This window comes from Rhinatrema bivittatum, chromosome 2, assembly GCF_901001135.1.
Source record: "Rhinatrema bivittatum chromosome 2, aRhiBiv1.1, whole genome shotgun sequence".
Classification (NCBI taxonomy): Eukaryota; Metazoa; Chordata; class Amphibia; order Gymnophiona; family Rhinatrematidae; genus Rhinatrema; species Rhinatrema bivittatum.
This window is the reverse complement of record NC_042616.1, coordinates 708,571,765-708,598,677: the sequence shown is the minus strand read 5'-3', so window position 1 is coordinate 708,598,677 and position 26,913 is coordinate 708,571,765. Positions and strand designations below refer to the sequence as shown.

The 26,913-nt window shown below is 41.2% G+C and overlaps 1 protein-coding gene across 4 annotated transcripts in view; it reads left to right on the top strand.

The window, feature by feature from the left end:
• Positions 1–26,913, top strand: part of VIRMA (vir like m6A methyltransferase associated) — a 254,816-nt gene that overhangs the window by 43,930 nt on the left and 183,973 nt on the right. For all 4 annotated transcript variants that reach the window (XM_029591711.1, XM_029591710.1, XM_029591709.1 and 1 more), the window contains exons 2-3: positions 766–881; positions 4,743–4,829. In XM_029591711.1, the coding sequence (XP_029447571.1) occupies positions 766–881; positions 4,743–4,829 (203 nt within the window). The remainder of the gene's footprint in view (positions 1–765; positions 882–4,742; positions 4,830–26,913) is intronic.

Below are 26,913 nucleotides of genomic sequence, written 5' to 3'. Positions count from 1 at the left end.
GTGTTCGATGCAAATTTGTACTTGTGTGCTGGCATCAAGCCTCGATGTATTTATATTGTGACACACAATAAAAATTTTGAATTAAAAAAAATAGTCTGCTAAATTAGTGTTTCACTTTAATAAACAATTTCATAAATCACTGTGTATGTTGTAGAGCTTATCTCTTGCATGCATCTCCGATGTCCTTGAAATTCAACAGGCTGAACACATTTGAGTATCAGCTATTGCCCCTCTCATATGTAAGATAATATTTGCTGCCTCTGCAGGACCTGTCAGTGAGTAACATAATTAGGAGGGTGCCTGTCTGTCTTTCTGAGAGGATGTAAGTCTTATAGCCAGCAGGTGCTGAGAAGAGAGCATATGGGATGGTAGGACTGCTTTCTAGCAGGGCTTCTCCTCCTTTCCCTGCACGTGAAATGCACTGGGGAGACAGATTTTGAAGCACTTGGGGCAGGTGGTCTGCTGAGGGGTTCCAGCTGCCTGATTCATGTACAGACGAAAATATAGGTGTTCTCAGAACTGAAGTTTGAAGAGAAGGCAACATTCAGTGCGGATTTAAGTGTATTCTCTTAAAAATATTTGTGAAAGAGTAGGTACCTTTAATTGCTGTTTGGATAAATGTTACAGAAGATTCCTTGGGAAGATGAGGTCATTACATAGATGAGAACAGGTGAAGAGCATGCATTTACATATTAGGCCAGGGAAAGGTGGTGTTTTCAGAACTAACCATGGATGTTTATACTCTCTCTGGTTTTCTTATTTTAGCAAAGTAGCAACGTGGATGTTGTTCGCTTTCCTTGTGTGGTTTACATCAATGAAGTTCGTGTCATCCCTCCAGGAGTGAGAGCACACAGTGGTTTACCTGAGAATCGTGCCTATGGGTAAGTAGGAAATGTCACAGCAGACAGAGAGAAGTACTAGCGAAGCAACGTGGAACAGAAATGGACCTTCTTTTAGTTACAGTAGTCAAGAGCTGTGCAAAGAGGCAAAACACAGAAGTCATGGGACAATTCTGAAGAAAGGTACTCAAGTTAGCAGCTGCATTCAGACCCTGGAGCTTTTGCTATTGGATCTTAATTTCCTTGTATTGTACAGTATAGTGCGTTTTGACTAACACTGAACAGAGGAGACAACAGACTTGCAACAAAATATAGCTCATTCTGTCAGATGAGGTCAACAGAGTTGCCTGTCTCCTGCATTTGGAGAGCCAAGTCCACAATTTAGCTAAAAATAAACTACTATATCATGCAAAAATTTTTTTCCAGTTCATTGCCTTTCAGTGAGGCAATTAGTTTGTGTAGTGTCGCTGAACAGCTTTTGAAAGTTTGCTCACTCTAATCCAGGGCTTCCCATACCTGTCATTGGAATGCCAGAGGTTTTCAGAGTACCCTCATTGAAGATGCATGAGATAAATATGCAAGCATAGGAGATCCAACATACATAAACGTATCTCAGGCATATTCATTGTGGAAATCCTGAAAACCTGACTGATTTATGGGGTCACAAGGACGTTAGGGAAATTCTGGTTGTCATATATGAAGAGGTAGATGATACATGGGGAATGGAGGAAGTCTATTGCATGCAGATAGTTGAGCTTTAGTTCCTGGAGTCCAGAGTCATCCTGCCAAGAACATACATTAGCTGTATGAAAGAGTCAACTCTATGCAATTACTTAGTCTTTTTTTTTTCATAGCGTTGTTTTTGTCTTGTAGTTGAGCAGAATAAAGAGCAGCCTTATTTATGCTCCACCATGCACCAGCCAGTTTGTTTGGTGGTTAGATGGTGCCAGTTATTGCTGTCAGCCTCATGCTTCCACCTGCAGCATTAGCATGATTCATTTGTCATTTAAAATAATTGAGCCAGCCTTATTTTTTTCAGATTTGTATTTAATTCCCTTGTGGATAGCGATTTTCTTTTTGTTAAGCTACTTCTACTTGGCCACTCCCACCCTTGATTCTTTGTAAGGTGAGGGCGCTGCTGTGGAGATCCTCATCAGTCCCTTGTATAGGCATCAAACACACGTGCATATATAGAACAAGAGCAACTGAAATGTGGATTTAAAGAAAGCGATCTTTCAGACCATGGGTGTGTCAGTAATGAAAAGAGCATGCCTTTTTTTTTTTCTTCTCAAAAGGCGAGAAAAACATAGGAAGTGCTACAAAGATAGGAAACCTATGAACACTAAAGGAAGCAGTAGAGCCAGGAACCAGGCAAGTTGATATTTTAGGAATGGTCGTGAAAGGTTTTGTCAGCAGAACAGTCCAATGTTTTGAAATTGCAAGATCCTGCAGTTTATGATTTCTAAGGCCGTCTTGCCTGTAAACAATTCCAAATTTGCCAAGAATCAAGAGCTGGCACAAAGGGTTATACCTACTGGCATCCAAAGCCACAGTCCATAGCAGTAGTAGTTTATTTTACCCCAGAGTAGCTCAGTTGTTAACTTTGTAGTAAATTAGACAAACGCAGCAATTCAAGCAACTCTAACCTTGAGCGACAGGTACAAAGAACTATTAAAGATGAGCAGTGGGAGACACAAGTAGCTAAGCAGGGCCTCTCTGCTTTCTTAGTCCTTAAGCGGAGAATTGTCCTCAAGGTGTCTTGAATCTCCTGTGTGCTATGGTGAGCGGGTAGGCTACATTTCACTTACGTTATACAAACATCTTCACTATTGTGTCAGTACCTATCTTTTATTTTTGGGTAATCACAAGTAAGGACATTTTCTCCAGATTTAAAGGAACCAAAGTTGTTTTTGTTTCTTCATACTGCTGTTAAAGGGGCTCTGTCTTCCTCTAGTCCTTCCTGTAGTGCCTAGCTCAGGGGTAGGCAATTTTGGTCCTCGAGGACCGCAAACCGGCCTGCTGTCCAGGATGTCCACAATGAATATGCATGAAAGATTTGCAAGCATTGCAAATTTTCTTATGTTCTTATAAGGAATATATTTGCATATATATGCAAATATATTCCTTATAAGAACATATGCAAATATATTCCTTATGCAACGTATGCAAATATATTCCTTATAAGAACATAAGAAAATGCCATACTGGGTCAGACCAAGGGTCCATCAAGCCCAGCATCCTGTTTCCAACAATGGCCAATCCAGGCCACAAGAACCTGGCAAGTACCCAAAAACTATGTCTATTCCATGTTACCATTGCTAATGGCAGTGGCTATTCTCTAAGTGAACTTAATAGCAGGTAATGGACTTCTCCTCCAAGAACTTATCCAATCCTTTTTTAAACACAGCTATACTAACTGCACTAACCACATCCTCTGGCAACAAATTCCAGAGTTTAACTGTGCGTTGAGTAAAAAAGAACTTTCTCCGATTAGTTTTAAATGTGCTCCATGCTAACTTCATGGAGTGCCCCCTAGTCTTTCTACTATCCGAAAGAGTAAATAACCGTTTCACATCTACCCGTTCTAGACCTCTCATAATTTTAAACTTCTCTATCATATCCCCTCTCAGCCGTCTCTTCTCCAAGCTGAAAAGTCCTAACCTCTTTAGTCTTTCCTCCTAGGGGAGCTGTTCCATTCCCCTTATCATTTGGTAGCCCTTCTCTGTACCTTCTCCATCGCAATTATATCTTTTTTGAGATGTGGCGACCAGAATTGTACACAGTATTCAAGGTGCGGTCTCACCATGGAGCGATACAGAGGCATTATGACATTTTCCGTTTTATTCACCATTCCCTTTCTAATAATTCCCAACATTCTGTTTGCTTTTTTGACTGCCGCAGCACACTGAACCGACTATTTCAATGTGTTATCCACTGTGACGCCTAGATCTCTTTCTTGGGTTGTAGCACCTAATATTGAATCCAACATTGTGTAATTATAGCATGGGTATTTTTCCCTATATGCATCACCTTGCACTTATCCACATTAAATTTCATCTGCCATTTGGATGCCCAATTTTCCAGTCTCACAAGGTCTTCCTGCAATTTATGATAATCTGCTTGTGATTTAACTACTCTGAACAATTTTGTGTCATCTGCAAATTTGATTATCTCACTCCTCGTATTTCTTTCCAGATCATTTATAAATATATTGAAAAGTAAGGGTTCCAATACAGATCCCTGAGGCACTCCACTGCCCACTCCCTTCCACTGAGAAAATTGTCCATTTAATCCTACTCTCTGTTTCCTGTCTTTTAGCCAGTTTGCAATCCACGAAAGGACATCGCCACCTATCCCATGACTTTTTACTTTTCCTAGAAGCCTCTCATGAGGAACTTTGTCAAACGCCTTCTGAAAATCCAAGTATACTGCATCTACCGGTTCACCTTTATCCACGTGTTTATTAACTCCTTGCATATTCATTGTGGATATCCTGAAACCCTGGTCTATTTGTGGCGTTTGAGGACCAGAGTTGACCATCCTTGGGCTACCATTACCTGAAGCCTTCCAAGCATTTCACTTTATTTTTTTTGTTTTGTGGTTTTTGCTGCTATAATAATAGCTTGCAGCCTTGGAAGCCAGTTTGTCAGTATTTTGTTTTCAGTGCAATTGTTTTTGATAAAAGGGCAAAAGGAAAACCTTCCAGCAATTCAAAGTATTGGAGGACTGTGTTGGGGGGTGGGGGAGGAGGGGTCAAGGGTTTGGGGAGATAGGGTTTTATGCTGGGGGAGGGGAAGGGAAGAATTATTGTCCTTTTTAAGTAGGATTCTCAGAATATCAAACTTTTTTTCCATTTTGTTGGGTAAATATTGGCTAATATTTTCAGTTTGGTTTTTCCCCCAGGGAGACATCGCCACATACATTTCAGTTGGACCTGTTTTTCAACAATGTCAGCAAGCCGAGTGCTACGGTGTTTGACAGGTTGGGAAGGTGAGTATTCCCTTCTGAGTGACAGCAATGTAGATATTCCTGTATGGTAGGCATTTGTATTTATTGACAGGTGCAGGATTTTGCTTCATTTACAGAATGAATTGCTTATCATAAAATAAGTATCTGCAAATAACCTGCTTTCCAGTGGTAAAGCATTGTAGTTTAAAATGTAAGACATAAGTCCTGATTTGCTAAGGCTTTTCTCCCATACAGTGTAAATCAGGCCTTTAGATATCACTAATATAATTGCAAGTTTGGAGTTTTGCAGCACAGAGAGTGCTGAAGGGTAAGTAGGGGAAAATGCACTGACAGATCCCTAGGAGAGAGACTTTGATATGCATCTTGAAGGGAAGAAGGCGACAGTGGATTTCTTTCACTTGATCTGATATTTTACCATTCTTATATTTTAGTACATACAGATAGTGTAAAGGTTTGACACTTCCACAGTGGCAGTTTATTTTTTAACTGGGAACTTCAGGCTTTGAACCTACAGCCTTCTGGCTTTATACCATGGATTCTACCCCTGAGTTAAAGGAGCTATTTGGAGAATGTTGTTGGCTTTAGCTGGTCACTCTTATTCTTTGCCTTCTCACTGCATTCCGTCGCAGCTAACTACAACCTGTTTTGCGTTCTTTGAGTTGACCTTAGTAAATGATCATGGAGGAGCAATAGATGTGACCAGTTTGGATCTGAGTAAAGCCTTTGGCACTGTGCCACAGAGAAGACTGAGCGAGCTAGAAAGTCCGGGAGTTGAAAGTAAAATTTTAAACTGGGTGAGAAGTTGGTTTAGCAGCAGGACTCTGAGAGTGGAAGTCAATGGGGTCTATACTGGTGAAGGGAGAGTGACCATTGTGGTGCCACAAGGATCCATGCTAGACTAAATCCTCTCACTTTCCTCCTGTATGCCCCAATTCCCCAGCCTAATGTAGTTCCTTTTGACGTCTTGGCACAGATAAGGGTTTTTATTGCTTAGGGCAATTTAACAAACTTTAATAAATACAATTACTCTGCCAGCACCTCTTCCTCCTCCTCCCAGTATCCAGGTGAGGCCAAGGACTTTGTTTTTCTGGGATCCTGCTCAGGATGAAGACTCCGCTTCCTCCTGCTGCATCCAGCATTATATAGAATGTTTTGTACATGCCATATACACAGTCAAAAACCTACACAGATGGACATGGTCAGGTATATAAGGCATACTTATAAAGAACATCCTCAAATTGGAAGAATAATTTAGAGTTCTGCAAAAGCTGTTTAATCCAGAAAAATACAAAGTGATTTGGAATGCAGAAAAAGGCATGGGCCAAATACTGTTTTGGAGGTGAATAATTTGCAGACACCAAAGAGGATGGAAACCTGAGAATTGTTTCTTGTACCTCAGGTTAACCAGCCATTTCCTAGTGTGTAGACAGATGGGACTCAGGACCAGTGGGTTCATGCTCCCTTGTCAGCAGATGGAGATGGAGCAAGCTGATGTCACAGTATATATAACCCTGCAGTGCGGAGCATTGTTCTGTTATTTTTGCTTAATAAAAATGTTTGAACAACTCTTTAGTGACCCCCAGCCTGCCAATATTCTTCGTCTCCAGCAGATGAAGAGAATAGTGGCAGGCTGGGGTCACTACAGGTTTATATATTGTGATGTCAGCTTGCTCCATCTCCATCTGCTGGTAGGGGAGCATAAACCCACTTGTCCTGAGTCTGTTTGTCTACACTAAGAAAAATGAAATTGTCAGGTAAATAACTTCTCCAATGTGATAAAGCAGCTTGGAAAGCTGATAATATACTTGGTTCTCTGAGGTCAAGCAGGATGGTGGTCCTCATCAGATGGAGCCCTGAAACGGAAAACTTATGTCAATTTTTCTAGAACTTTGACTTGGCACACTGAGCATGCCCAGTATGGCCTATACCATGTATCCATGTGGGGTCCCTTTTCACGGAGCTGTAAGTATCGCAGAATGAGTAAGCCCACTTTGGCTTTTTTGGACTTTTTGAAAACTTATTTTTCTCATATTTCTTGTTTCCATGTGTGAGTTCTTTGCGGTATTCGATGCCAGGTCCCTCTTGGTGCGTTTCCGTATTGTTACTAGTCAGATGGACACTTTTGACAAGTTTCCTTTCGTGGTCAATTTCCCCCGTGGTGGGCAGTGCTTAAGTGCCTGGCAGCCATTGACGCTCGCCGCCATAGAGTTTGATTTTGCTGCCCTTTTATTTCGTTCCGTCATAGCCACATCTGGTTTTTGGCGAAACCTCCAATGCATGAGGACTATACCCATTACAGTGTCATCTGCCTGGGGGCATCGCATGACTTCCGGGGTAGCGCAAAAATGACCCCGAAGGGATGTCTTTCGCTGAACAAGATGGGAGCAGCACTTTGGGCTGAAGAAGATCGAGCCATTGGCATTGTTGGACCTCGGAGCTCAACCAATGGACACTGCACATTGACATCAGGGGGACTGACGGTTCCGTTGATGCCATCGGCAGATAGGGGCGTCGGAGACCAGCCGAGGATGTCAGGCATTATGACATTTTCATTATTATATTTTCCGTTGTATTCATTCCCTTTCTAATAATTCACCATTCCCTTTCTAATAATTACCAACATTCTGTTTTTCTTTTTTGACTGCTGCAGCACACTGAACAGACGATTTCAATGTGTTATCCACTGTGACGCCTAGATCTCTTTCTTGGGGGATAGCTCCTAATATGGTGTAACTATAGCATGGGTGATTTTTTTCCCTATATGCATCACCTTGCACTTATCCACATTAAATTTCATCTGCCATTTCGATGCCCAATTTTCCAGTCTCACGGGGTCTTCCTGCAATTTATCACAATCTGCTTGTGATTTAAGTACTCTGAACAATTTTGTATCATCTGCAAATATGATTACCTCATTCATCGTATTTCTTTCCAGATCATTTATAAATATACAAGCCGTTAAGCCCGTTAAAACGGGCTACATTAACATTTTTTTTTGGATCATTTCCTTCCCCCTCATTCTCCCTCCCACCTCCCCCACTCTCTCCCCTCTCCCCTTAGTCACTCCCCCCTCCTCCCTCCCTCAGTCACTCCTATCTCCCCCTCCCCCAGTCACTCCCCCCAGTCACTCCTATCTCCCCCCCTCTCAGTCAGTCACTCCTCTCTCCCCCCTCCCCTGAGTCACTCCTCCCTCCTCTCTCCCCCTCCAGTCAGTCACTCCTCTCTCCCCCCTCCCCTCAGTCAGTCACTCCTCTCTCCCCCCTCCCCTGAGTCACTCCTCCCTCCCCCCTCAGTCACTCCTCCCTCCCCCCCTGAGTCACTCCTCCCTCCCCCCTCCCTCCTCCCCTCAGTCGATCTCCCCCGAAGACCCGGAGCGGCAGGAGCGGCGGCCCGAAGACCCGGAGCGGCAGGAGCGGCGGCCCGAAGACTTGGAGCGGCGGCGGCATGCGCGCGAGGGAGGGACAGACTTCCTTCCGTCCGTCTGTCCCTCCCTCGCGCGCATGCCGCCGCCGCTCCGGGTCTTCGGGCCGCCGCTCCTGCCGCTCCGGGTCTTCGGGCCGGTGCCGCCGCCGCTCCTGCACGGGTCTTCGGGCCGCTGCTGCCGCTCCCGCCGCTCCGGGTCTTCGGGCCGGTGCCGCCGCTCCGGGTCTTCGGGCCGGTGCCGCCGCTCCGGGTCTTCGGGCCGGTGCCGCCGTTCCGGGTCTTCGGGCCGCCGCTCCTGCCGCTCCGGGTCTTCGGGCCGCCGCTCCTACAGCGCCATTTTTATTTTTAAGAGGCACACTGTGACCGACGTGCTCGCATGCGCGGTAGAGCTGCTCTCTACTGCGCATTTGCGGCATGTCGGTCAACCTTCGTTTATTAGGTTGATTGAAAAGTACGGGTCCCAATACAGATCCCTGAGGCACTCCATTGCCCACTCCCTTCCACTGAGAAAATTGTCTATTTAATCCTACTCTCTGTTTCTTGTCTTTTAGCCAGGACAGCAGGATGTCAGTCACCGATTTGCCCTGCAACTCCAAAGAGGATCTGGCCACCCCTCCTTCCTCCTAGTCAGTCCCCTCAGTGTGCAGGGTCAACAAGCTCCAGACCTTAGTGACTTGTCCACCTTACAATAAGTTTTATCATGACAGGGTGATCTTACATACCCAGCTTAAGTTCCTGCCTAAGGTGGTTATATAGACTTCCATCTTAACCAGTCCATTCTTTCCCAGGCCCCATTCACACTAAGGTGAATGAGCACTGCACAGTTTGGACTGCAGTCGAGCCTTTACGTTCTGTCTGAAGCAGACAGAAGCCCATAGACAGTCACCCAACTTTTTATTTCTTTTGATAGGGATAGGTTGGTCGTTGCTGTTGCTAAACAGAAACTATCCGATTGGCTAGCAGATTGCATCTCCTCCTGTTATTCCCAGGCAGGACTGCATCTTGGTCATGTCAAGGCTCATTCTGTCAGTCATGGCAACGTCAGTGGCACACTTGTGAGCAATTCTTGATGAGGGGATTTGCAAAGCTGTGACGTGAGGTTTTCTCCACACATTCACATCTCACTATTGTCTGGATAGAGATTGCCGACCGACAGTAGGTTCAACGAGTCTGTCCTTCGGAACCTGTTTGAGGTATAGAACTCTCCCTACCTAGGGCCTGTTGTTTGCGTTCAGGCCATCTCCCCCCCTCTGTTACCAACAACGCTGTTGTTGTGCATGTTGTCACTTGGTTGGATGTCTGTTGATCACCTTTTGTGTTGGGGAGCAGCCTGTAGCTAGGGATTCACCCATGTGTGAGGACTACCATCCTGCTTTGTCCTCTGTGAAAGCAGAGTTACTTATATTTATTTATTTATTTATTTCAGATTTTTATATACCGGCATTCGAGACAGCAGTCACATCGTGCTGGTTCACATAAAACAGGGGTGCATAGTAAACATAACTATAACAATGGTGTTGAAAAGGCAGTTACATATAACAGGGTGATAAGAACTTGGCTGAGAAGGAAGAGAAAGGAAAGGTTATTAAAATTCACACAGGTAAACGATAGAAGATAAGGATGACCATGGTGTATTTGGAGATTAGTTAACCGAGTTGGAGATTAGTTAACCATGTTGGAGATTAGTTAACCATGGTATAGTTGGAGATTATGGGTGGCTTGGCGGTGTTCTATCAATTGGCGTCCGGGAAAGCTTGTGTGAATATCCAGGTCTTTAGTCTTTTTTTGAAAGTTGAGATGCATGGTTCTGTTCTTAGATTTGAGGGGATGGAGTTCCATAACGGTGGAATGGCAGTAGAGAAAGCCCGGTCTCTTAGTGTGCAGTGTCTGGTGGATTTGGACGGTGGTACCTGTAGTGATCCCCTGTATGCATCTCTTGTCGGTCTTGACGAATTGTGTAGTCGGAGAGGGATCTGTAGGTCAATGGGAGCCAGTTGGTTGATGTTTTTGTATGTGGTAAGAATGGCCTTGTATATTATTCTAAAGTGTATAGGTAGCCAATGGAGGCTCTTTAGAATGGGGGTTATGTGGTCCCTTCTCCTGGTATTTGTCAGAATTCGTGCAGCTGCATTTTGCACCATCTGAAGCGGTTTGGTGTATGAAGCGGGAAGGCCAAGTAGGATGGTGTTACAATAGTCTAATTTTGAAAAAATGATTGCTTGTAGAATGGTTCTGAAATCTTGGGCATGGAAAAGTGGTCTAATTCTTTTCAGCACTTGTAGTTGGTAGAAACAGTCTTTGGTGGTTTTGTTAATAGTGGCTTTGAAATTCAGGCGATTATCAATTAAGACTCCTAGGTCTCTCACTTGTGTGATTGTTGGCGTGGCTTGTTGTGCAGAGGTGATGGTGCTGTTTTCTGAGGCGATGAGCAGGAGTTCAGTTTTGCCGGAATTTAATACCAGGTTTAGGCTGGTGAGGAGGAGTTTAATTTTTTGAAGGCATTTATCCCAGTAAGCCAGAGTTTTTGCGAAGGAATCCTTAATGGGTATCAGGACCTGGATATCGTCCGCGTAAAGGAAGTGTTTGAGGTTGAGGTCGGTGAGAAGTTGGCATAACGGTATAAGGTAAATGTTAAAGTAGGAGACAGGGAAGGACCCCTGTGGGACTCCTACTGACGACGGGTGTTGAGAGGATTCTTTGTTCTGTATCTTGACCTTGTATCCTCTATTGCTGAGAAATGATATGAACCAAGATAGAGCTGTGCCTGAGATACCTATGGAGGCTAACTGGTTAATGAGTAATGAATGATTAACGGTGTCAAAGGCTGAAGAAAGGTCCAGTAGGATCAGTAAGAAGGCTTGACCTTTATCGAGGCCCAGGATGAGGTGATCTGTTAAGGAAATGAGGAGGGACTCCTTGCTTAGTGTTTTGCGGAAACCGTATTGTGATGAGAAAAGGAGGTTGTTTTCTTCAATGTAGTTTGAGAGTCGGGTGTTCACCAATTTCTCCATAATCTTGGCTATGAAGGGGAGGTTGGCGATCGGACGGTAGTTGTTTGGGTCATTAGGATCTAGATTAGGTTTCTTGAGTAGTGGTTTGAGAGAGGCCAATTTTAGGTCATCTGGGAAAGATCCTTGCGTTAATGAGCAATTTATGATGTCTGACAGGGATTTGGAGATGGAGTCAGGAATTGATAGAAGTAATTTCGAGGGGATGTGGTCCGAAGGGTGAGAAGATGATTTCATTTTCCGTAGTATACCTTGGATCTCAATGGAAGAAGTGAGTTCCAGTTCTTCTAAGCGGGAATTTTTGAAGGCGGTCTGATGTGGTGTTGAAGTAGAAGCGGTGTTCCGGGGCAGTTGAGTTAGAAGTTTGCTGATTTTGTTGTTGAAAAATAGCGCTAGTTCTTCCGCTTTAGATTTGGTTTGGTTTAGAGCGATTTCTGATGGGTTTATTTGAGTGAGGTTAGAGACGTAGCTAAAGAGGGCTTTAGCGTCGAAGATTAGGTGGTGGATCTTGGATGCGTAGTAGTTCCTCTTGGATCTTAATGTATTGGATTTGTATTGGTGAAGAGTTAATTTATAGGTAGATAGAGTGATGGTGCATGGGTTTTGCGCCATTTAGCCTCATTTTGTCTTACTTGCTTGTAACTTGCTGTTACTTACTTGTAACAGGTGTTCTCTAAGGACAGCAGGATGTTAGTCCTCATGAAACCCGCTCGCCACCTCGCAGAGTTGGATTTCTCCTAATTTTTCATTTATATATATATATATATATATATATATATATATATATATAATTCTATGTTATAAGACTGGAGAAAATCCTTGCATGGACGCATGGCATAAGGCATGCTGGGCATGCTCAATGTGCCAAGTCAAAGTTCAAGAAACTTTGACCTAGGTTTTCCGTGTCAGGGTCCATCTAATGATGTCGGCCATGTGTGAGGACTACATCCTGCTGTCCTCTGAGAACACCCATTACAGGTAAGCAATTCTGCTGTATGTAGAGGGAAGTAGTGTTACCTCTGTACTGGTCTTTGTTGAGATCCCCATCTTGTGCAGTTACGCAAACCACATCTCATAAGAACATATGAAGTACCATGCTGGGTTAGACCAAAGATCAGTCAAACCTGCATCCTGTTGCCAACAGTGACCGATCTGGACTGCTTGGCAGAAGTACCCAACAGATTCACTGTTCACTCTCATCTCTCAGCAGTATGAGGCTGCATTCCTCAAGCTTACTATTACTACTACTTAACATGTCTATAGTGCTACACAACATATGCAGCACTGTACAAACACAAAAAACCCCAGTCCCCTCTAAATAGAGCTTACAGTCTAATAAGGTAAACATACAGGATGAGATCTGCGGTATTTCATAAAACAAGATAATGGTTAAAAAGAAAAAGAAAGATAGTTAATAAGACTAAAATCAGACAAACTGGCCTAATATTTAAAAGCAGCCTCAAAAAGGTGAGCCTTAGATAGGATTTAAACATTTATTTATTGAATTAAATATTTTATATACAGACTTTTGTTTGCACATCACATTGGTTTACAGTGAAACAGATAGTTTAACGAAGATTTGGAACAAGAAAGGTAAATTAGAGAGTATAAAGTTACATTATAACATTGTGGGAGAAATATAAACATGATGAGAGAGGGAGCATGATGCACAGTTCTACCTGACTAATGGTTGTTAATGGACCTGTCCTTCAGAAACTTGTCCAAACCTTTTAACATTCACTGTCTAAATATACAACTGGCTTTCACTTTATCTTCGAGCACTAAATTCCATAACTTAATTGTGTTGACTGAAAAAAAGTATTTTCTTAAATTTGTTTTTAATCTGTCACCAGTTAGTTTCATAGTGTGTGCCCTAGTCTTATTGGAAAGGAAAAATAACTATTCCCTATTTACTTGTTGCATATCGCTCCTAATTTTATAAACATTTATCAAACCTCTCACTCATTTCTTAGTAAAATGAAAAGCACTAATCTGTTAAGCCTGCCTTCATATGGAGCCATGCCATATCTTGTATAATTTCTGTTGCCATTCGCTGCACTTTTTCTAATTTTGCTGACTTTTTTTGTGATGGGGTGACCAGAAGTGCACAAAGTTTTTACTGCCTGTCTGAGCTTTGCATAATTTGCCTCTGAATGAATATCCAATGGTAAACTGTTCCAAAGTAAAGGAGCCTGGTAACTAAAGGAGGAATCCCTAGTTGATTCAATTTGAATTACAGATGGCAGGGGAAGAGATAGTAAACTCTTCTGGGAAGAATGGAGGGAGTGTGTCTAGGTGGTATGTAATGCTCGGAAAGTAAGACATAACATTGTAAATCTAATACGGTAATTAATCTGAAGCCAATGCAGTTGTGCCAAAATAGGAGTAATATGATCAAAGTTCTTATGGCCATAAATTAATCCATTTGATGTATTCTGAAGTAATTGTAATCTTTTCAATTAGTAATTTGGTAAATCTAACAGTAAAAAATTACAATAATCAATTCTTGATGTTATAAATGCATGAACTAAAGTCTTCAAGTCATGAAACTCCTGGAAAGGTTGCAAACAATGACTATATCTGAGGTAAAAGAAGGCTGCCTGCACAGTAGATGAGATTTGGTGAACCATAGTAAGCTGTGAATCAAAAACAATTCCCAAAGTAGTCAGTGTTTTTCAAAGGAAGAGAAGATCTAAGATGGAACCAGAGAGCCTCAGACTTTGCAAAGTTAACTTGTAGATGATAGTCAGATAGCCAGGAAGCAGCATGGTCCAGACAAGAATTCAGAATATTAAGATCAAAATTAGAGCAAGTTACAAACATGGTGATTGGAATGTCATCTGTGTAAAATGAAGGTCGGCATCCATAATCCTGGATAAGAGTAGCCAATGGTGAAATGAAAATGTTAAACACAAGTAGGGACTCCTGTAGGCAATAACCTAATGTCAGATCTGATTAGCCCAATTTACTTGACATGAACGATCAGTAAAATAAGATATAAACCAATTTAAGGCTCCATCTGTAAGGTCAATTTCTACCAAATGAATAATGAATGATCAGTGGTATTGAATGCTGTGCTCATGTCTAAAAATACAGTGATTGCAGCATTACCTAATTCTGAATGAAGTCTAATATCATTTGTTAATGAAAGTAAAGCAGATTCTGTAATATGATTAGTGCAAAATCAGATTGATTAGGATGTAAAACAGTCTTATGGACAAAATCATTCAGCTGGTTAAAAACTGTTTTCTCAATGATTTTCGAAATCATTGGTAAGTTGGGAATCGGCCTGTAATTGGCCATAATGTTCACATCCAAAGATTTTTTTTTTTTCAAAACTGGTTTAACTCTTGCAATTTTCAGTCGATTGGGAAAACAACTGTTAGATAGTGAGTTATTGACAATATGAGAAATAGGTTCAAAAAGAGAATGAAATGCTTCTAACAATAAATTAGAAGGGAAAGGATCTGACTTTGTCATAAGATGAAGAGTCTGTTAAGGAAAACAAACCCACTATTAATTGGATTAAATGAAGAAAATTGAGATACAGTCGAACAACTGAAAAAGAATCAGTAGAGAAAGATTTGCAAATAGTTTCTACTTTGAGAAAAAAGATGCAAAAAAATGTGAAAAATTAGAATTATCAGGAAGAAAGAAAAAAAAAAGGTTGATTTCCTAATTTAGACAGTATTTTAAATAATTGTTTAGGATGATTTTCAGCTGATTGAGTACTATCAGAAAAAGATCTTTTTTGTTTAAAAATCTTCAATAAGATAGTGTCTATTAGCATCTGACCATCTCTTTCTTTCTTTTTTTTTTTTTAATTGTCTGATGACTTGTGTTTATGCCAGATCTTTTTATGGTGGCACACTTGCCTTTTCAGGATTCTAAGGCCTGGATGATACCATGGATGAAAAGAGACAACTTTTTATTACATTGTATAAGTGCAGCAGTGTTGTTCCAGGCCTCAATTTCATATTTGAGTTTCTTTATAACTCCTGGTTTGCTATTAGTTAGTTTGTTATAAAGGAGATTGAAAAGATAGAGACAATTCAAAAGAGGGCCTCCAAGATGGTGCATCGTTTGTCCTGCAAGCCCATACATAGAGAGACTGAAGAAGCTAAAGATGTGGTCTTTAGAGGAAAGGAGATAAGATATGATTAAAACATTCACTTTTAGCAGGCATCAGATAGAATCAGACAGTAGCATTTTCCATAGAATTAATGGCTCAAGGACATGGAGTCATCCAATGAAGTTTAAGGGAGGGGAAATCAAAGGAAAGTGAGAAAATAATTTATCTGCTTTCATGTTATATGTTTCTCTTTTTCATTAAAAAAGCTTGTGGATACTTGGAACAGACTTAAGTGGAGATTGCAGACGCCAAACAATGACAATTCAAGCATGAATGGAATACATACAAAAGGACCTTAGCAGTGAATGATGTACATTTGAGGGTACTGCCACACTTTTCTCCCCATCTGGCACCATGCCAGCTGCATTACAGTTGAACTGCACAGAGACTTCTAAAGTTCAGACTGTGAAATGTTTGGAGCAGCTCCAACTGGGAAGAAAGCTGCCGATGGTCTCCTGCACAGTGGGAACTTTGGTGATAGAAGCAGAAGACTATAGATGAAGTCAAATGGGCAGACTGGGTGGACCAAATGATCCTTATCTGCTTATGATATCTATTTCTTGTACAGAAGTAAAGGTGATACCTTTTTATTGACATAGTTAAGAAGTATATTGTTAGTTCAATAAAAAGGTATCACCATTATAAATTTTGTGTTTCTGTTTGTTAATCTTTCTTCTCTGTTCATGTCAGCTGGCAGCACTGAACAGACCTCTCTCTTAGCTAGTACAGCTTTGGCTTTACTGAGCATGTGTGGGAATTTCCATGCGAATGTTGCTTTTTGAGCCCCCTTGGTCTTTTTTTTGTCTGAGCAGCAGCACGGATGTGTACCTCTCTTTGTTGTTCGGTGAAAATCTTCATAACCTTTTTTTGCCTCACTGCTTCAGCAGCCCCCACACAGCACTTTTCAGTGCTGTTTAAAAAAAAAAAAAAAAGCCACAGTGAGCGGATATCCATTACCGATGGTCATGACCTGTGCCACCACTGCCTGAGACCAGACCACGACGAGGCCAACTGTTAACAATTGTGGACAGATATTCCTGCATACCCAAAGATCGAGGGCCTGGAAAATGGAGGAATGCGCAAGTTTCTCAGAAGCCGCCGTTGGTCATCTTCCTGAAGTGCAGCCTTGTCTGCCTCCCCCAGGAATGGAGTTTAGCAGGAGCTCCTCAAAAATATCTCTCCCCCCATAGGTGGAATAGGCTGATTCCTCTGGGTCAAGTAAGCAGAAGTGACATGCATCATAGTAGAAAAGGCACCACTCTGCGGAACCACCAGAGCAGCTGGTGCTGAAAAAGCACCGAATCTCTGGTGCACTGGCACAGTTGATACTTGGTGCACAAAGTCCCGGAGCTGTCTCTGCACAAGACTTCAACACTCCCAAAGCATCAAGCCTTAGAACATCAATCCTTAACCCCTTTGACCATTAAAGTTTTTCCATCATCAGTGCTTCATGCTGCAGAGTTTCTCATGCAGCTCAGTACTGGCCTTTCAAAAATGTTAAAGGGGCAGGAAGAGATATATCCCTGCCCCCACCAACTTCCAGGGCACTTAGACCAACAAAATTAATGTTGCCATTTCCTCTCTGGTAACTCTCACATGTAAAGGGACTTCAATCCAAATTTTGCAGAGCTCAGAAGATGTACAGGATTTTTTTCTAGTGTCAGAAGAGGATGTTTCACCACCCATGCCAGGAAAGAGTGCATGTCAGCCCCTCATCCAAATAGTAGAGTTGGTGAAAGATTTATCTCTTTCGATGGCTAAGGATAAGGAGGGTACCTTCCACCCTCTCCTTTCCAAGATATCAGATTTATTTCCAGAAGGAGTCCTACAATACCCAGGTCGTACAGATATTCCATTAGAACCCTTATGAGGTGGTTCCAGTCCATAGTGTTTTGTTTTTAATCATATTTATTACGTTTTCTGAAAACAGCGGTCGCAACATGAGATATTCACAATCTTCTTCCATAGTATACACTGAAATAGTGAATGTTAGTTTGCAATATACTCAGTTTTCCTTTTTTTTTCCCACCTATCTCTCTTTCTTACCCTTCCTCCCACCTACTGCATGGCCTATCACATTCCCAACTCTTATGGGGCTCAAGACAGACTTATTTTATCAACCAAGGAAACAGTCATGTTTGACACCAGAAGCAAGTGAGCTACAAACTTAGAATCACAATGCGAACCAGTGGTGAAAGATAATCTATAAAGTGTTGCCATAAGTCTAGCATACCCTTTTGTTTATGGATGGCCAAGACCTTGGCAGTTAGGTATTCAAAAGTTAATAATTTAACCATTCTAGAGTCCCATTGGGCTATTTTAGGTTCCCTCTCATCTATCCAAGTAGCTAAAATTGTTTCTTTGCTATTAGACCTGCTTTATCAATAAACAGTGCTTGTTTGGCACCCAGGGTGAGAAGATTATCTTCATATATTCCAAAAAGCCAAAATCTAGGGTTGCCATCTGTTGATATATATATATAGAAGCTTGGAGGTCAAGTTTTCCACCTCTGTCCAGAATCTTTGGGGCAGCTGAAGAATCCATGTAGGTAATCATCTATCTCTGCATCATATTTAAGACACCTAATAGTATTGCAGACCTTTGCTTTATATGAATGTTCCCATGACATAAATATTTGCCACTGGAACTTATATTGTGTTTCCCTTAATACTACATTTTCTTTGATTTCACAGATGTGTTTAAAGCAAAATTGAAAGTCCTTTTATGTTAATTTCAAATATGCCCATCTATGCCAAAAGAGTAAGAGTAAAATCTCTTGGTAGTCTGCTTGAGCTTTTAAGTTGACTAAAGCTTTGAAATACTTAGTGCAGGACATTTTTCCTCCCTTTCCCCTCAAAAGAACCTGTTTCAAATTCCCACTTATCCCTAACTGCGGGTTTACTTGAAGTAATTCTGTAATGTAGTGTCTCAGTTGTAAATATGTGAAACATCTTTGTATGGCAAGTGATATGTGTTTTGTAATTCTTGAAAGATGTGAATTGTTAGAATTCTCAATAAAAAATTGTATACACTTAAGATCTTTTTTTTGTGCCATTCTTTAAACACCTTATTTTCTTCACCTTGGGGGAATTGTGGGAGAGTCGCATCATTTTGGTCTTAGTCAATTTGCATAACGGTGTTTAAGCCTTTCTGCATGAAGACATCACCAGATGAGATTTAAGTGCCTTCGGGATTTCTTTCTCCTCAATGTGAATTAGGGAGGAAAAGCTACCATGGATCGAACCAACTTTGTAAGTATTCAAAAGGGAAAAAATTGGAGGACCCCATTAGCCAATCCATAATATGTCTCAGCATACATGGTAAGTTTTATAGTATTGTAAGTTCGGGCAATTTAGCCCCCGTTGGATCAGAGACTTCATCAGAATATTTAATGGCAATCTTGCCCTTTTCTCATGCCAAATAAAATGTCTTATACATCTATCTCTGTGAGGTTCTTCTGAGACATCTGCAAAAAATAGAGCCATTTGGGAATCTCCATCATTTTCAGTAGGTGAATTTTACCCATTAACGAAAGAGGCATCGAGGTCCATTGTTTTAAATGTTTAGCCGTATTCTGTAGTAGGGGGAAATATTTACTTTGGGCTGGGTCTTAAATCACCTTCGCGCACCAGGCCAATTTTCAAAGGTCCGGCCATGCCCGTAAGCCCCTGGGATGTGTGTAAGTCCCGGGGTTAGTGAAAGGGGCGGTCCGGGGAACAGGGTGGGGCTAGAGGCGCCCGGCACAGCGGCCATTTGCCGCTGTGCCGGGGCGTGCAACTTGCTCCTGCTCAGAAGCAGGCGCAAAAGGTAAATTAATGATTTGGGGGGGATTTAGGATAGGGATGGGGAAGGGAGGTCAGGCTAGGGAAGTTCCCTCCCAGTCTACTCCTTAATTGGAGTGGACAGGGAGGGAACTGGGGAAGGCCCTGATGCGTCGCCGCGCATAAATGTAAATACCTTCCCCCCCCCCCCCCTTGTGCGCGCCGACCCGGTATTTCATAAAATGCACGCGCCAGTGCATGTATTTTATAAAATCGCATATCCATGCGCGCACACATGGATGCGTGCGCACAATGTTTTAAAAACTACCCCTTTATATATAAATTTTAAATCAACAGGGGTTTTGATACCAAGGTATTTCATTTCTTCTTCAACCCATCATATTGGAGAACTTTTTTCCTACTTTTCCTTCAAATTCCCATACACTACCAAAGCCTCAGACTTGTCCTGATTAATTTTTAATCCCACAAATTCTCCGAATAACCTCTCATGTGCTAATACTTTAGGTAAGGAGTTAACCGGATTGGTTAAAAAAAAATGATGACATTGTCTGCAAAGGCTGCAATTTAAAAAATTCTGCTCCTCCAATCAAATCCCATTATTGATTTATCCTCTTCTATTTTCCTCAACAAAGTGTCAATGAACAGCACATACAATAAAGGTGAGAGGAGACTTCCCTGTCTTACACCTCTCTGTACCTGAAAATTTTGGGATCTGCCCCCATTGGCAAGAATATATGACACTGGATTTTTATAAAAAAGTGATTATATACTTAATGATATCCCCATCAAACCCAAATCTGTGAAAGATGGAAAACATAGGGCCATGAGATTCAAACAAATGCTTTTTCTGAGTCAAATCCTGCAGCCATGGCTTGGATATTTTGCATTTTACAGAAGGTTATAGCTGTGATTAATTTAACAATATGGGTGCCTACTGTCATCACTTGATTACCAGAGACGATTGAAGGGAGCACTAAACTCAATCCTTCAGCTGATATTTTAGCGAAAATGTTTAGATCACAGTTAAGCAGTGAGTTATTTATTTATTTTATTTATTTAACATTTTTCTATACCGAACTTCATGACAAGCTTCATATCAGGCCGGTTTACATCAAACTTAGGGGTTAACTTAACAGAACCATATAACAAGAAGGCCGAGGCGCAGATACAAATAACATGGTGAATAAAACTTGGGGGCTAGAGTAGCCAGGAAACAAAGGACAGAAAAAAACTGGAGAATGAACAATGAATGAGTTAGGTTGGTATGATGATGATAATTCTGGGTATTACCCTGGTTTAGCTAGTACCTTAATATATGCCGTGTTAAATTCCCTGGGCAATGCTCCTAAAGTTAAGGCTTCCAGATAAAACTTGCTCATGAGTCCTACTACCTGAGATTGCAAAATTTTATAATAATCATCGGAGAACCCATCTGGAACTGGGGGTCTTACCCAACTTACTTTGCCAGTCACCTGCAGAATTTCATAGGCCTGGATTGGTCTATTTAAATAGCTTAATTGTTGCTCAGTGAGTTTTGGTAAAGGAAGACCTTTCAAGAAACTCTCTTCCTCCGCCTACCCTCCCGCTCTATCTTCTGCATTCATAAAATGTTCTTAAGGTCTCACAAATTTCTGCCGTTTTGGTTACCAGAATCCCCTGCTTAGTTCTGAGTTTCTCTGTGTAAATTTTCCCTTTCCAAACTCTATGTTGTCTAAAACTTTCCCTGACTTGTTTCCAAACTGAAAGAAATTGTGCTCTGAATGTTGTACCAACGTTTGCACCCTTTGATGAAGGCAAGCATTCAAACTTTCAAGAATTCCAACATATTTCTCTTTAGTTTTCTTAGACATATGTATCATCTTATCTTTTGCCACATTCAATTTTTTTTCTGACTAAGATCATTTTATTAAGATGCACCTTTCTTCCAATTAAATAGGAGATTATCTCCCCCCTTATAACCATCTTGCTGGTTTCCCAAAACAAACCCAGATTAGAAGCATGATGGGCATTGTTAAGAGCAAATTCTTTCCACCTAGTCTGCAAAAATGACTGAAACTGTCACCTTTTAAATAACCTGGAAACCTCCTCCTTTTCCATCCCTACCAGCTTGAAATCTACCTACACAGGAGGGGGGGGGGGGGGGGATCTGATACACTTGTGGGGCCTATCGATGTGATATGGGAGAAGAATTCCTATATGGAGGTCTTTTACCGCCATACATCTAGAATGTGTAATCTATAGCAAAGGAAAGTTATACCTTTCTTTTCAGTTTTATATGATACTTTTGATCCCAGTGATTTCATTAATTTGTAGATCGTGGACACAAAATCTCCAGCTAGAAATAATCGCCCTGTTATATTTGGTATTTATAAAAACATGTTTCTGTGCCTGGGATGTTCATCTATTGCTGTTTATCTGTTTCTTTGGTAAACTGAATAAAGATGATATTCAAAAACAAGGGATCATATTCATTTGGGGTGTAAATATTGCATATGATAATCTCTAAGCCTCTTAATTTTCCTATAATTATTATAAATCTACTGTCCGTACCAATGATTTCTTTTCCTAACTGGAAGTTTATATTCTCATGAAAGAGTATGGCTACTCTAGCCTTCCTCCCCTTTTTTCCTAGAATAATGGCAGGAGCCTACCCACTCCCTCTTTAATTTTTTAGTCTTAAATCCAATAGGTGTATGTCTTGGATGCAGGTGATGTCAGCCTTATTTCTTTTCAGGACTTGCAAAAATGTTGTCCTCTTAACGGAGAGCCCATTTCATTCACATTCAAAGATAATAGCCTAATACTGTCAGCTATTAGTTAAATGATCCCAAATATTAAATATATGAAAACTGAATATTCTGATGTGAGGCACCCGGCCTTGCCCCACATCCTTCTTCATCCTTTTGAATCACAACCAAACAGTCAAACTAAGGCCATTGAACTCCCCACGTTTAACATCCCATTGTTCATAAGAACATAAGAAATTGCCATGCTGGGTCAGACAAATATGATTGATTTTTTTGATTGGGTGACTAGAGAACTGGATCAAAGAAGAGCCATTGATGTGATTTACTTGGATTTTAGCAAAGCTTTTGATATGGTCCCATAAGAACATGCCATACTGGGTCATGCCATACTGGGTCAGACCAAGGGTCCATTAAGCCCAGCATCCTGTTTCCAACAGAGACCAAACCAGGCCACAAGAACCTGGCAATTACCCAAACACTAAGAAGATCCCATGCTACTGATGCAATTAATAGCAGTGGCTATTCCCTAAGTAAACTTGATTAATAGCCATTAATGGACTTCTCCTCCAAGAACTTATCCAAACCTTTTTTGAACCCAGCTACACTAACTGCACTAACCAAATCCTCTGGCAACAAATTCCAGAGCTTTATTGTGCGTTGAGTGAAAAAGAATTTTCTCCAGTTAGTCTTAAATGTGCTACTTGCTAACTTCATGGAATGCAACCTAGTCCTTCTATTATTCGAAAGTGTAAATAACCGATTCACATCTACTCGTTCAAGACCTCTCATGATCTTAAAAACCTCTATCATATGCCCCCTCAGCCGTATCTTCTCCAAGCTGAACAGCCCTAACCTCTTCAGCCTTTCCTCATAGGGGAGCTGTTCCATCTCCTTTATCATTTTCCTATAATTATTATAAATCTCCTTTATCATTTTCCTATAATTATTATAAATCTACCATCCGTACCAATTACATTTAATTGAATTTATGAAAGTTCTCTTTTAATAGTTTTCCTGTATACTTGTGTTAATGTATTCTGCCTTGAGGCGACTGTTTTAATGTATTTCCGCCCTGGAGGCGACTGTTCAGTTCCTTGTAAACCGGTGCGATATGTATTCTTTACAGGAACATCGGTATATAAAAATTAAAATAAATAAATAAATAAATCATTTTGGTTGCACTTCTCTGTACCTTCTCCATCGCAACTATATCTTTTTTGAGATGCGGCGTCCAGAATTGTACACAGTATTCAAGGTGCGGTCTCACCATGGAGCGATAGAGGCATTATGTGATTTTCCGTTTTATTAACCATTCCCTTCCTAATAATGCCTAACATTGTTTGCTTTTTTGACTGCTGCAGCACACTGAGCCGAAGATTTTAAAGTATTATCCACTATGATGCCTAGATCTTTTTCCTGGGTGGTAGTTCCTAATATGGAACCTAACATCGTGTAACTACAGCAAGGGTTATTTTTCCCTATATGTAACACTTTGCACTTGTCCACATTAAATTTCATCTGCCATTTGGATGCCCATTCTTCCAGTCTTGCAAGGTCCTCCTGTAATGTATCACAATCCACTTGTGATTTAACTACTCTGAATAATTTTGTATCATCTGCAAATTTGATACAATTTGATAACCTCTATGAAACATCCCAGTTCCCCACCTATTTTCCTTACCCCCTCCCCCCACCACTCCTTTCCCACTGTCTCTTCTGGTCATTTCCCTGAAAGTGTATGCTATACACTCTTTATATAAGAGCATGGGATCCGTTTATTGTGAACGGGTGTTTCATCTCCCCACTAACTTTAACTGACAGGAATCTGTCCTGAGATCTTCCAATAACAAAAGATATACAGATAAGTAAGAACATAAAAAAATGCCATACTGGGTCAGACCAAGGGTCCATCAAGCCCAGCATCCGTTTCCAACAGTGGCCAATCCAGGCCATAAGAACCTGGCAAGTACCCAAAAACTAAGTCTATTCCATGTTACCATTGCTAATGGCAGTGGCTATTCTCTAAGTGAACTTAATAGCAGGTAATGGACTTCTCCTCCAAGAACTTATCCAATCCTTTTTTAAACACAGCTATACTAACTTCACTAACCACATCCTCTGGCAACAAATTCCAGAGTTTAATTGTGTGTTGAGTAAAAAAGAACTTTCTCCGATTAGTTTTAAATGTGCCCCATGCTAACTTCATGGAGTGCCCCCTAGTCTTTCTACTATCCGAAAGAGTAAATAACCGATTCACATCTACCCGTTCTAGACCTCTCATGATTTTAAACACCTCTATCATATCCCCCCTCAGTCGTCTCTTCTCCAAGCTGAAAAGTCCTAACCTCTTTAGTCTTTCCTCATAGGGGAGTTGTTCCATTCCCCTTATCATTTTGGTAGCCCTTCTCTGTACCTTCTCCATCGTAATTATATCTTTTTTGAGATGTGGCGACCAGAATTGTACACAGTATTCAAGGTGCGGTCTCACCATGGAGCGATACAGAGGCATTAAGTCTTGTGCAATGTTGCAATCCTTTCCCCACTTGTAAAGCAGAGGTATCTCATCCTGTGTGTGACTAAACATAGCTTCATTTCTCTGAGTGGGCCACTTCTGTTGTGTCCTACTTCTGCTGTTCTCCTGTCAAACTACTGGCATTTTTTACAGCCAAGCAAATCACCACCAGTATGACCCACTGTAAGCTTTCTTTGCCAAATTCCTTGCCTCGTTGACCATTTTGTAATCCCGGAGGTGAGCAATAGTAGATGCCTCCTCTGTTCTTATTATTCTCCGCTCCTATGCTTTTCAAATTTTCCATTTTTTTTTTTTTAATTCCTTATGTTGTTTTGACATTTTCCTTCCCTTGTGACTAGACTCCATATGCGTGCATTGATTTACTATATTGACAATTAGAAAGATTACTCTGTTCATTATAGGAATTAAGGCTAAGGCCATGCCCGATCAAAGCTTCTCCTCAGCACGTTTTGGCTTGTCAGTAACGTCCATTTTGAAATCCATCAACTTCTGCCTTTCCTCGCCAGTATATAATAGGAAACAGTCAAAATTTAAACTGTGGCTTCTGCCAGCAACATCAAATATTGTCAAACCAACAGGGAGAGGAAAATGAGAATTTTTAAACATGGGACTAGTTTCTTTTCTTCGAGTTTTCAAAATCAGGCTGTCCAAACCGATAAGATTGGAAAGAAGATAAGTGGTTTTACAGCGTATTGACGAACTGTTGTGCTTTCTCTCTTTCTTCAAACAGCTGTGCTTTACCTTTAAACCAAATCCGCAATTTCACGGGGTATCGAAGGGTGAATTTAATGTGCTTTTGGGCTAATGTGCCGCATATTGGGTTGAATACTCGCCATGTTGATGAAACACGCATGGAATAGTCTTGGAAAAGCCAGATAACCTTGTCGTTATATTTCAGCTCTCTTTCCTACCGGTAAACTGTTGTGATGGATGACACACGGAAGAAGACACATCAGGCAGAGTTCTTGGACGGCGTTCGGGGTGCCTTCCCGAGTGCTCTTTTTATTATACAGAGTTTACAGAATTCCACAACATATTCAGCATACTATTGGTTATACTGCTACATGCTAATGCATGCTGCCTGCGTGCTGCGTGCATGCCTTCATTGCTATTGGTTACTACATCTTATACTGTGCGCGTGATAGCCTTGTGCCAGTTTCTGGGTGAAGCAAGCAACCTCCTCGTGAAGAGGTGGGAGCTGTCTGTGAGCCTAAGATAAGGAAGTGCAGAGATCTGAGGGATGCTGACGCAGTCAAGCTCAGTGTGTGTTTAGTGCAGATAAGGAAGTACAGAGATATCTGAGAAGTGTCGTTGCAGCAAGGCCCAGTGTGGTCTGCCAGCTACTGAGCAAAGCCTTTGTCTCCACAGTAAACCTGCATTGTTCTTTGATTTTGAGCAAAATTAAGCAATTTCACCAGGGTAATTGTTGGCTTGAGGTCTCCTTTTTTGCTTCCTAATCAGTACGCTCTCTCTCTAATCATGGCGCCTTGCAGTTCCGGGACAGACAGTGCATCCGGAAGCCATTTTTCTAAGAAAGCAGGCATGTTCTCTTCTAAAATCTCCTCCAGTAGGCCGATTACACAAATATTGTTTCTGTGTGACCGGTTTTCCAGGTCATCCATTTTTCTTCTTGCGATTTAACCAGCTTCCCTAGTCTGATCAATCTGCCTTCTTGGGCATTTACATCATTCTCCAAAGTTGATATTCTTCTCTCCATGGTATCAAAATGCGTATTGAGATCAGAAATTGTAGATTTCACCTCTGCAATTTGTGCTGAGATTGAAAACAGAGTATCTTTTAACACCCCTGACACTGTCTCGGTAAGTTCTTTAATCAATTCAGTTGAAAGGCTAGGCCCCATAGCTTTTTCAGATCTGGCAACCATTTTTCCCATCTCCTGCACAAGTTTTCTCTCTTTTTTTTTTTTTAGCCCCTTTAATGGGCATAGGGTCGGGTGATTTGTACATAAAACTGTCTATTAACATAAAAACGACAAGATTCCAAATTTAGTTACTGGTTTTAGCGTCCCATGAGGATGGATTGTCTGTGATTAGGGAGAGAAATACCTGGAGCTCTGAGAAACACAACCTCTTAGGCCTACCTCATCACTCGATCCCCAGCCCATGGGATTTGCTTGTGGCAGAGTCCAGCCAGTCAAAGGATGTACACCACGGTATACCCCTCCTCACTAACCAATAAAGCAAAAAAAGATTGCTTTGCTGAACAGATTCATGGGGATATATTTAATTCTAAATTGCTCTTTGATGTTAAACATTTAATTAAGGACCGTTCATCTTCCATCTTGAGAAACTATAACTTATCAAAGGCCGCTTGCAAAGGTGCTTTTCAATATATTTATAAATGATCTGGAAAGGAATAAGATGAGTGAGGTTATCAAATTTGCAGATAATACAAAATTATTCAGAGTGGTTAAATAGCAAGCGGATTGTGATAAATTTCAGGAGGACCTTGTGAGACTG